The sequence below is a fragment of the Trachinotus anak genome, unplaced genomic scaffold (assembly GCF_046630095.1).
Source record: "Trachinotus anak isolate AG129_WGS33_773 ecotype Australia unplaced genomic scaffold, CSIRO_AGI_Tana_v1 ptg000003l, whole genome shotgun sequence".
Taxonomy (NCBI): Eukaryota; Metazoa; Chordata; class Actinopteri; order Carangiformes; family Carangidae; genus Trachinotus; species Trachinotus anak.
This window is the reverse complement of record NW_027273854.1, coordinates 22,269,759-22,281,999: the sequence shown is the minus strand read 5'-3', so window position 1 is coordinate 22,281,999 and position 12,241 is coordinate 22,269,759. Positions and strand designations below refer to the sequence as shown.

Here is a 12,241-nt window from a genome sequence, read left to right as displayed (position 1 = left end):
AAAATGAAAATCTATCTTTAAGGGGCTATTGTTAAGTTTTCTCTGCCACGAAATGTGTTTTCTTACCAGGAGCTGCCAGGGAGCTTGAGTTTACAAGATGAGCAATAATAACAGTGAGTCGCTATCGGAAAATGACAAGATGAGCTGGGGCTAGCTGGTTAGCATGCTAACTTCAGTGGAAGAAAAGACATGATAGAGAAAAGAGTTAACAGTGGCGTTGCTCTCCACACCTGGAGACAGCTCTTTGTGAGAAAAGGAAAGAAGTTGATGCTGAATTCACAACATTTCTTCTAGACTGGTGAGTCATCTGTTAATGCTAATGCTAACAAATAGCTCCTTTAAGGAAAATCAGTTGACTGCTCCCTTAACCCCTCCCCCAAACAATGACTGTCCAATCATACCTTAGCAACCGTAACTAGGCATGGCAGGTCTCTTCTACTCTATTTCCATGTCTTCTTAGATCACAAACTTGTAAGGATGCTAACTTTCTGACATGTAGCATTAACTCTTCCAGTCTTCCAGCACGATATATCGATCATATCCAGCACTGTGCAAAAGTTTTAGGCACTTTACACATTTAAATTCTTATCTATCGTGCAATATCACCAGGGATTGTATGATATTCATTTACTATTCATGACATTATTTTTGAGAGTGTGCTCAGTCTACTTTTATTGCCCACTACTATGTCTACACAGAGAGCATAATGTGAGCAGCACATTGGCAGAGCAGCAGCAGGAGCTTCAGTGCTCTGTGTGTGTCTGCACACGCTGCTCTCAGACACAGGACTGAGTAACAGGTCATCCATGTTTTGGAAGTGCTCAGAGCACATGTTAAACACTGGAAAATAGATGTACAGTGTAAAAATATTCTACATGACTTTGTGTCATGTTCACAGGCGTATATTGAGAGTAAACCGCAAGTTTTAAGAATTAAAATATGAGCTTATCTGTTCCATCTGACACACATGAGGCCGACGGTCCTTTAGTCATCAAGAGCGTGGCTGAAAACTGAAGCCAACACAAAAGTGACAAAAAAACTGCAGTTCCTCAAATAACCACCTGAGACTGGCTCCAAAAGGGAGTCGATCCCCATAGAGTCCCATGTTACAATGTCCAACTTTATTGCAGAGATAAACATGTTTACAGCCTGATACAAAAGACAGTTTTGGTCTGCCCATTCCTGGCAAAAGTACAGGGGGTGGATTTTTATATAACTCACCTGTTAGAATTGTATTATGTCTTAAAGTTATGCATAATTTACATAATAATTTAATAATAATAATTTAACTTTAAGTGTCAGTGAGTGTATGCTTGCCACAAACCAGCAGACGGGTTCACACACGCCCAACCTTGTTGCCCATTTTGGGATTTGCTGGGAGTTAAGTGCAGTCAGGCACTGCCAAGATGGTGTCAGCAGAGCAGCCCACTCTTCAAAACCGCTCCTCAGAAACCTATGGGTGACGTCATAGAGGCTACATCCATCTTTATATACAGTCTATGGTTTTTACCCACTCATGAAGATAACGTTAGCTTGATTAGCTTGTGACAGTTGTCATTTCATTATGCTTTTGTCTACCTCTGTGTGAAATCAAGGACTCATTGTTTTAAAAGAATTTCAATGCTGAGCCTGCTGCTGTTATCACTATATAGTGGGCGGGGCTTCAGAAACAATCGGCTCTGTCCTAACTGGCTCCTTAAAAATTGGCGCACCTCCAGTGTTATCATTTGTGTGCAAATTGCATACTGACACTTCATAATTACACACTTTCTCTATCTTACAAGATTCAAATCAGTCACCTGTAATAAATTATTTCAGTTAACATATGCACATATACTAATAGTAATATAAATAATATTTGCAGGGGTATTAAATTGTTAGCTATACCCTTTGTCTAGGTCCCATACTCACATTCATGGTGTAACTCTTCAAGCAGAAGAAAACCTTGTTCACTGCCCTCCATTACAGGTAACAGCTGCTGGCCTCTTTTCTCTGGCCCTGACTGCTTCTCTATCCCAGTTCAAATAGACAGTAATACTCTCCCTCTCTCTCAAACACACACACACAGACACACACACACTCGCAGATGTAGGGCTAGCGAGGGAATTGACTAAGACCTGAGGGATGGGAGCTGATGTGTGGGAGGCATATGGCGGAGTGGCCTAATGGAGAGCTTTTACAGTATATTATAACCAAAGGGACCAGTGTTTTACAGACAGGTCCACATGAGCAGGGAGGGCTAGTGTAACTATTGTTTCCTGGTCCCTTTTGGGGACAGGCAGACACAGAGGTGCAGTACAGTAGGTGGACAGGGAAGACCTGCTGATGTGTTCAGGTAAAGAGCAGCTAAAATACACCTACATCCCTCTCAGTTTATGTTATTCTAAATTCTGGCCATATCGAACAGCTACCAGACATGTAATAGCCTACATTTGAACAGCAATGAAACATAAACGTTATGGTCCAACAAATATATTTAACTGAAAGTTGTCAACATGACTGACCTCTTTGCAACTCTTTGCAGTCAAACCTAGTCACATGAGCGCTCAGTCCCATCATGCCATGCTTATCACATGACCAAACACTTAGTCACATGACACTCAGTGAATCTCTCATTGTTGTAACAGCAGAGGCAAAACCAAACCTTTGGGCTGGAGCCAATCCCAGCTGACACTGGGCGAGGGCGGGGTACACCCTGGACAGGTCGCCAGTCCATCATAGAGCTGACATATAGAGACAAACAACCATTCATGCTCACATTCACACCTATGGACAATTTAGAGTCACCAATTAACCTAATGTGCATGTCTGTGGACTGTGGGAGGGAGCCGGAGAACCTGGAGCGAACCCACACAGACAGGGGGAGAACTCCACATGCCGCCCATTTCATATGTTGCACAATATTGGACCATTTAATATTACTGAATTTATTTGGCATATTTTCCACATTTTGGCTGTTGATAATTTCATCTAACAGACAACTCCACATGACTCCAGCTAAAAGCCGGTAAAATAAAATCATGCGTAGTAAACTCTGCAGTCAACTACAAAAGCATTCATGCAGCACTCACTGAAATTCAAGGTGAAGGCAGATCTCTTGATCACTAAAGTTTAGACAACTGCACCATCCCAGGTTTTTAAGCACTAGTCCTTGTATATCGCCTCCACATGGGTCTTGGCTACTGCTGCAAATCAACCCCCCTCCCCACTGACATACATTGTCAGTACAAAAGTGAATCCAAACATGTAAACCCAACCTGTAACATGTGCATCATATCACGATGCACCTACAATGCAATGGTGCAACACAAACAGCTTTGCTTATCTAAATCTGTTACAGAACACTGCTCTGAGTGCATGGGGTACTCCACCTGAAGAGCTGATGGTTGGCTTCATTGAAGCCGATGAGCTTCTGGACTGCTTGGTTGGTCTAATTAGATTACAGACAGTCTAATTACCTCACCAGTTCATGCTTTTCTCCACCTCAGTTACAATTTTGTGAAGGCTGTGGGACTTCCATTGCCCTCTGAGTCATCTGTCTGACTGCTCTCACGAACAACGTGGAGCACGCTCTCCACAGTGGATGAAGCTGTATGCTTTTTTGTCTGCAGTGTGTTCTCTATCTGCCACAGACAATGACCTTTAGCATGATCAGCTCAAAAGCCCACAGCAGAGCTGCTGAAAATCCACTCTATCTGTGCTGTGACATCCACAACCACCTCGATGAATCATGCAGTTGACAAATATGCTGGAAAATGGTCAACACACCACAGAACAACTGTAGCCACTCTACAAAGCCTCGGCTGCCCCTGGTGCTGGAACGGGGCAGGATGTGTGACACCAAGTGGGAATGTCAGCGATGGAGAGCGTGTTTGCTGAGCTGTCCCAAACTGTACAGTTCAGCCTGAAATATTTACCAGTGAGGCTGAGATTTTAGAGATGTGAGGAGAGGAAAGTGCATGAAACTGTGGGTTTAGATAGAGTCAAATCTCAGAGCCACAAAGGTTTCCCAGCACTGACAGCACCGGCGATCACAGAGATAAATCATAAGTCAGTGTGAAAACCCAGAGAAAAAGGAAATAGCCAGCAGAGATATGACAGAGAAATATTCCAGAAAATCCTCCCTTCTTAAATCACTATATTTTTTACCCTCAGTAGGCGTGAGTTGTTTTCTGCTCTCAATTTTGTCAAGGTTCCATCAATTCTAATATTTGTTAAATTATATATCCTTGGAAAAAACAATTAATTCTTTCAAATTTTGATACTCATGTTGAAATTTCTGGGTTTTGTTTATAATAATAATAATAATAATGATATGTTATCATTCATGGTTCTTACCTCCACAAACAGGAAGCAGGGGACGATGGAGCTGCTGCTCTTCACACCCGGCTTCTCCTCCACTGCCATCCCTCTTTCTGTTTCTCTGAACGTCCCTCTGTCCAGCTCTCTGACTCCTTATCCTGAGGAAAAGGGGGAAGGTTAGGTTAGTCCGCTTGCCAACCTGAGGTCAAGTCCAGAGTATGAGATTAAGTGGAATCCAATCAGGACAAATAAGCTTTGGCAGGATCTGGGGTTTTCGTTGAAGTCTTATGTTTCTTTCAGCACGATCACAGTGCTGTTTTTATTTTAGGATATTGTTTCTGCGATACCTTTTTATTGTTTATTTATATGCTATATCCATGAATATTTAAGACATGCACGACAAGTGAACTCACTTCTTAGCACTGTGGGCTGTGTGCATTCTTCAGTTTACTGTTGGTATCACTGATATACTTTTGTTGGATTTTAATGCATCATTCTCCAGCGCCCTGAAGAGTCACAACAAAACAAAGGAATAAATCCTGCATGCTGTGTCACAAGCTACCTCTCTGGGCTGTGCATTAATGATAACTGTTGCACTGTAGTCTCGACTCACAACCCAGGAAAAACTGATACTTTAACAACCACATAATGAAACACAGTTTATGTCTGGCATATGTAATTACATTGCATTATATTACAGTTAATATTTCATGGGTGAAATCACTCCATAAAGTGGCTCAGTTCACTTACTTTCCCTCACAGATTAGTTGGTGCTGGAAGCTAAGCAAAGACAATTTGCAGATCTAGTTGGCAAGCTAACAGATAATATGCTAGCAAGCCTAGAAACTGGTCATATGCTAGCAAGCCAGGGACATGCTAGTGCTAGCCAACCACAATCAGAGGCTGCTACTACAACCTGCCACGCGACAGAGATGACTGAAGGCGTCAGTGAGCTAATTTTCAATAGCCTTGCTAGCTTACTGTAAGAAGATGATTAGTGAAGGAGCACATAATCATAACCCAGTGAAACTAAATTTCATATGACCATTGTAACATTTCTTTGATAGAAACTCACAAAACAACATTGTTTAACCCACAGCTTGTGTGGTCTCTTGAGTAAAATCGTAATAGCTCACATAGCCGACAGTGGTCAGCCAGACACAAATATGCTAACAGATTAGCCAACAGTACTGCTGGTACTTGCAGCTACATTAGCCCGCTAAGCTAACTGGCAAGCTCAGTCACTAACCACACAACACTCACAACATGAGAGATGTTTGCACCCTCAGCTCCTGATGTAACTACTGACATGAAACCACTTCTCTTTTGTGAAGCAGTTTACACTAAAATTGGATATTGCGGCCACACCTAATATGATAATGTGCTGGCTAATGAGCTTTACCGGTATTAGTCGGTGGATTTTGTTACCTTTGTACGGAGCCTAGCTGCTCCCATTTTCAGTCTTTGCTAAGCTAAGCTAAGTGGCTGCTAGCTGTAACTTCATATTCAATAGACAGACTTGAGAGTGGTTTTACTCATCTCATCTCTGCACCAGAAAACAAATGCATGCATTTTCCAAGATATCAAACTATTCCTTTAAGCTGCTGGATGTCTAAATGGATGAGAGACATCTTAATGACATCTGTTAAAAATATATAAAACTGATTTTGCCATTAAAACAAAGCATTTTGGAGATTTCCAAGCACTAGAAAACAGCCTTGCTAACTAACCAGCCTAGCTCAGCAGAGTTAGAGTAACAGTGTCTCTCAGCCTCTGGCTCTACAGGAATTCCCATTATTTGATGGGGTTGTGTTTCTGTAAAATGACACGTATTTAATTAAAATTAAATTATTCAAAAGCTCACTGGATCAGATGGACAAGAAAGTAGAAAAAGAAAAACACACAGTGAAGTATCTAGATGTTTTTTTTTTGTGAAGTCTGGTATTGAATTAAGGTTTTACATATCATCAGTCATGTAGCCTTTGAACTTCAAATCTGTTTTTCTCAGCTTCACTGTTTTTTTAATTACTGCTTTCTGCCTTTGTCAGCAGTAGGCCTCGCTGTGTTTCAGTTCAAACGCAAAGAAAAACAAGCAGAGGGAAGAAGATTAATACACATAAAACCCACAGAGAAAGGACAAAGAATTGTACTACAGAAGAAGCAAGATCTCTCACAGTGAACTGCGGGCAGTATGTGCTGCGTGATCTCTGTTGCCACACAAACACTGTCAGAACTGAGTAGGAGTGCTGAGCTACATTTAGTGATGTTTTCAGGTTTTCATCTCTGACACTCCTGAACTTAGATCACACATTTTCTTTTCAGTGGCTTAATATGGACCCTCAATCACCTGTTGTCAAGTTAAATAAATTTTAAGAGAGGGGAGGAGAGGGGAGGAGAGGAGAGGGGACGATAGGAAGAAAAACATTTTTTTTTGGTTCTCAGTAGTTGAGAGGTTGACCTCTATTCTGCTGGTGAGTGGTGTGTTATGTGCTGGGGAACTTTCCTGCTCCTAATTCTTTCTACGCTGGTGGAAGGAATAGGCCTGAGGGATGAATAAGGCATGAAGCCAAGCTCTTAGCAGCCCTCAGTACAACACAATGTGCCAACCAAGACTTCTTTTAGAGAGGGTTGGTTGGACTCTGTGTGTGCATGTGTACAGCTGTGTGTGTGTGTGTGTGTAGCTGTCAGTGTGAACAAGCAGAAGCCCCAGGTAACGGAAACCAACAGTGAGAGAAAGAGAAAAAGAGACAGAGGGAGGAATCGTTCCTGTTTCTTTTCCTCTAGAGGCTGATGGGAAGTGTTTCATCCCCTCAGTGGGAGGCGGCACAAAGAGGCTCTCTCCCACAGTTTGGGCCACCAGCTGAGAAAGTACATGTAGTTGTGAGTTGGTGGTGGCAGATCTCCTGAAGATGAAACTGTGTTTTGGGAGAAACCACTCGGGTGGCCAGAGATGAGGCAAGGAGGCTTTTGATGATTAATATCTGTTAAGTGGGACACCAAAAGAACTGGAATTACAAAAGCTTGGGTTACATTCCCCAGAGGTGCATGGAGACTTCTGAGCTGTCCCACACACATTTGATTTAAGCGAGGTTTTCTCAGAAACGCTCTCTGAATGCTGATGTTTGGGTGACAAGTTTGCAGCTTAATTAGTACGAGAAAATCTGTCCACTGCTCTGCATGTAGGGCCAAACTAGAGGCTAACACATATCTTCTTAATGCTACTGTCCTTGTATCAGTTCACAAGTGATTAAATGACTGATGGACAAGTTAAAATGAAACCAATCATTTATTCGTTAAAGAAGTAAATGCATTTCTCAACAGCAAAAGCAACTACTTACATTACACTTTGGTTTTGTCACTCAGTACAGCTCCGTCAAAAATGCATTTCAACAATACCAAAGTCTCCACACCCAAACATCACAAGAGAGGTTCACCTATAGTGATGCACCTGCAGAGAACTATCACCTGAATCTGCAGCTTTACAGAGCTCCGTAGTGAGTTTCGGCTCATGGATTAACTGTTTTGGTTCACTCTTCTGTCGCTTTCGGCTGTTTTCAGAGAAAAAAGCTCTAAAAATGCAAAAACCTGCTCAGCTCCAAACAGCAAACAGACACAGTTAGCAACTAACTGGGGAACATAATGAAGCATTTAGCAGATCAGAGCCACATTTAGTGTTAATACTGGAATACTGGCTGTACATTCGTCAGGTGGAGACAAACAATAATAGGCAATGCAAACTATTTAAGAACGCTTTTGCCCCATCAAAAAGTAAAATTATGTTAGCATTGTGTTGTGTTCACATCTCGTTTCTGCTGCCCCCAAGTGGCCAGTTATTGTAGGTTTTATATTAAAAAGCAGCTAGCTCAACATTAGCCACAGCGATGCCAAGCAGCGCTCCACAAGCTCAGTGGTTCAGGCACTGAATCTAGGAGTCATCCTAGACTTAGACCTAGGCTTATCAGCAGATTTTAAAAATGATGACGCAACTGGATGTTGCATTTCTTTCATTTTTGGCTGAGGCTGAATGCTTCACACCTAAAATAATCCCATCTCAGTCTGTCCACTGAACACAGAGAGACTGATCTGATGTATATGTAAGAACCAAATTTCAAATGCTAATCTGTAGCACTAGTTGTTGCTGAAAAACAAGTGGTTTTCAAGAAAAATAGACACAGAACAATGTGTAATTCAGACAATATTGGAGCTAATGGAGCTTCTCCAGTTTGGTAAAGAAAAAACCTTTAAATTGTTGAAGTAACAGCGCGTTACTGGGATCAGTCATTTTAATCTATAATAAATACTGAATTTCAAATTGTAATCCATTACTCCACTACTGACTGAAAAAAATCACCACACAATGGTAATGTGTTTCTGGGCAATGCTGGTTAAACTGCACAGATTTGTGCGTGTGTGTGTGTGTGAGTAATTGTGTGGAAGGAAGAGGCAGTCCAGATGGTTTTGATCTGATTAGAGGGGTCCAGTTGAAAAGGGAGTTAATCTGATAGTTTATCTATCAGTCAGAGAAAATCAAACCAACCTGTCAGCTGAGACAGAGATGGCTGGACAGACAGGCGAGTGCAGGTTAAGGAGGGAAACAAAGAAAGACTTTGAGACGTAATTACCCAACGACATGCACCCACAACACACCGATCAGAACAAAAACGTGAGGGAACTGAAATCAAAATGGTGGAGATGAGAAGCAAAGCGAGCTGCAGAAGGGAAAGTTGAATTAGCACCATAACACACACACACACACACAGACACACACAATCCACACACACATCGTAGAGAGCAGGACATTTGAATCCCCTGCTGCTTCAGTCAAAGGGTAGAGACCCAGGCAGCCATATGTCCTCTCTCTTGCCTCTGCAGTCCACCACCCTGCCCCAGGACATACAGTACACACGCCTGTGCATGAACACACACACACACACACACACACACACACACACACACACACACACACACAAAGGCTAATTGGGCACAGCAGTCTGGATCATGCTTCATGCTTCATGCTGATTGCTTCAGTCAAACAGTACTCTTACATATCACATTTTCTTTTATGCATTAATCCACATTGGTGCAGCAGTAACATGAGAGAAGGTGCAGCAGCAATGCAGCGTTAAAATGCCAACTGTCAGTCAGTCACTCTGTTTCTGTGTGCCACATCCAGAGATAACTCTACCAACCATCTGAATATTATTCATTTTACTGCAGATGATTTTTCAGAGTGGAGCACTGATGGATTTTATTTTACCATTTACCTGCAGCCTAGATATCACTGTCGATCTGAGCAAATCCCTCAGTTCTCACATTGCTTTTGTGTGTGTGTGTGTGTGTGTGTGTGTGTGTGTGTGTGTGTGTGTGTGTGTGTGTGCGCAGTGTGGCCATTTTTTTGCCCAGCCATTGTCACAGCAATCTCTTTCAACTCAGAGCCCATGCTTTACCACAAGTCACACCAGTCATACTTCATGTTCACACACAGACAAACACACAGGCTACAGACATGAACAATACACCAATCCTGACACCTGAGTTGAGTCAAACAAACAACAAACATCCCACTCCTCTGACTATACGGCAATCCCTCCCCACTATTAATAGAACAAAGTGAAGGAGGAGAGTAAAACCATAATAGGATTTACCCAGCGCTGGATAATTAGGGCTTCTGTTTGGGGAATACCACCACAAAACACAGAAAACCACAGAGAGACACTCCCCCCACCACAACACACACACCCACAGACACACTCAAGGACCTGGGGAAGAAGCACGTAACAACATGTCCTCTGACATTTAAAGTGCAAAACATGCAAAACAGTGACTTCCACATCATGACTGTTGTGTTCTGGCTGTTGAAATCACCAGGAGAGGAAACCTGCCATCTGTCCATCCATCCATCCATCCTTCCCTCCTCACCTCGTTGCCGAGCTGCCGGTTGCCGTGGCACCAGATTCCTATGCGGTGGCCATGTCAGATCAGATGATGGGAAAGTGGTGTGAAAATCTCCTTCCACCCAGCTTCTCCTCTCCTCTTCTTCTGCTTCTCTCTCCTCTCCCCTGCTGCCTCCTGGTCCACAGTGAAGCGTGAGAGAGTAGACGAGGAGACGGCGGCAGCAGCAGCAGCAGCAGCAGCAGCAGCAGCGTCTCTCTCTCTTCAAATCTTCCACTCACACACACACACACACTCACTCACTCACTCACACAGACACACACACTCACCCTTCTTTTAATTAGCTTGTTCCAACAACCAGCGATGACTTATAAATGAAGTGGCTGAAATTACCTCCTGTGCAGCCTTCAGTCCAATGAGGAGACACAGAGGAGAGGGAGAGAGTGCAAGAACATGTGTGTGAGGGAGTAAGAGTGTATCCGCGCGTGTGTGTGTGAGAGAGACAGTGATCGAGGGAGAGAGAGAGGGAGGGAGAGAGAGAGGAAGGGAGGGCATGCATTATGTGTGTCAGCTCATTTGTATTCTAAGCTTGTTTTCCCTCTCCATCCCTCCCCTTCTCTCCCTCTGTCCACCTCTCCCCTTATCTCCCTCCATCCCACCCTCCATGCCTCCCTCCCTCCTCTCTTCCCTCGTTTCTGTCCTCCTCTTCCTGAATGGACATAGAGGACATGAACCTGACCCAAGCGTTAGAGGAAAGAGGGATGGAGGGATGCTGCGGACTCAGAGGGCTGCACATGTGTACAGCTGCTCAGCTGCCTGCCTGCAGCTCAGAACACTCTGGATGTAGGTTAATGGTACGTGACTATTGATCTGGCCTTCCTGGAGCACATGTAACATCACAGGTCAGAGCTGGTAGCAGAGAAAGGGGCCGGCTAGACTGGCTGGATAGTAGTGCATGTGTGTATTCCTGTGTGTGCTCGTCCCTACATGGTTATGTCAGTGTGTGAGAGGTGAATGAAAGTTGGGAGTTATGCAGAAAGAAGATGTAGCTGAGAGCTGTGAAAACATTATGACAGTCTGTCAAAACATCTCTGACAATCAGGTCATGATGAGATATAGAGGAGACAGAATTAGCTATTAAAACAATATATCGCCTTACACTGCGAAACTGCTGAGGGCACACCCTGCTATTAACAACAGCGCCAGTTCTGACGCACTTCTTCTCTCTAGAGACGAGGCAAAGAATCTTTACTGGATGGAAGCTTTTATCCACGCTAGTGATGTGAGTCTGGGGATGGCAGTGTCAGCTGGTTGGTCTGTCCATCTCAACATCTGCAGGACTGACTGGTAAGATTTTGTTCATGGTGCCCAGAGGATGGATCCTAATGACTTTGATGATCCCCTGAATTTTCCTCTACAGAAGTGCAACTATGAGGATGACATCTTTTGAGATCTCAACAACTTGGATGAATTGCATTGAAATTTGCTACATTCATGTTCCCCTGAGGATGAATTGTAATCACCTGTTCCTCTTCATCTCGCACCTAAATTTGGATTTGTCCAGTAATTTGGTTTATGACCAAATACCTGCAAAGCTGATGAAATTCCCATCAGCCTCTACTGTACTCCATGCTTACTGGTTATTATCAAAACGTTAGCAACACTCTAAGGTAAGACAACAGGCATGGTGCAAAACATCAGTATGTTAGCATTATCTAACTTCAGCATGTTAGCATTTGGTGTGGCTGTAAACTCTTAAGTTTGTTTGTTTGGTTTTTAATAGAAATATGTGAAAGTATCCTCCTGGAAAAAACGTGCAGCAGGTTATTATGACCCATAGGTACGTGTTGTTGTTAGGTGACATCTAGAGGCCGTAGTAATTGTGACAGGAGCAAAGGGAAAAGTGCAGTGACGTAGTTTACAGAGCAACGGAGTCCACGTCAGGAGGCGGTTGGGGTGGATGGATGGGTCAACAAAACTCATATATGTTATATATGACACAGGAGAGCAATGTTTGATTCCTATGTGAAAATAGTAGTTCACGCTG

The 12,241-nt window shown here is 43.1% G+C and overlaps 1 protein-coding gene across 12 annotated transcripts in view; it reads right to left on the bottom strand.

Moving 5' to 3' along the window:
• plppr2a (phospholipid phosphatase related 2a) overlaps positions 1 to 12,241 on the bottom strand; it is a 167,508-nt gene that overhangs the window by 42,471 nt on the left and 112,796 nt on the right. For 7 of the 12 annotated variants that reach the window (XR_011689743.1, XM_071474585.1, XM_071474576.1 and 4 more), the window contains one exon: positions 4,339 to 4,460. Coding sequence is in view for 11 of the 12 variants with exons in the window: in XM_071474585.1 (XP_071330686.1) it covers positions 4,339 to 4,407 (69 nt within the window). In the remaining variant the exon portion in view is untranslated. Of the gene's footprint in view, positions 1 to 4,338; positions 4,461 to 4,715; positions 4,995 to 5,052; positions 5,545 to 5,565; positions 5,682 to 5,730; positions 6,605 to 10,221; positions 10,844 to 12,241 lie in introns of those variants that run through there. The other 5 variants (XM_071474577.1, XM_071474579.1, XM_071474583.1 and 2 more) reach the window with 5 other exon arrangements.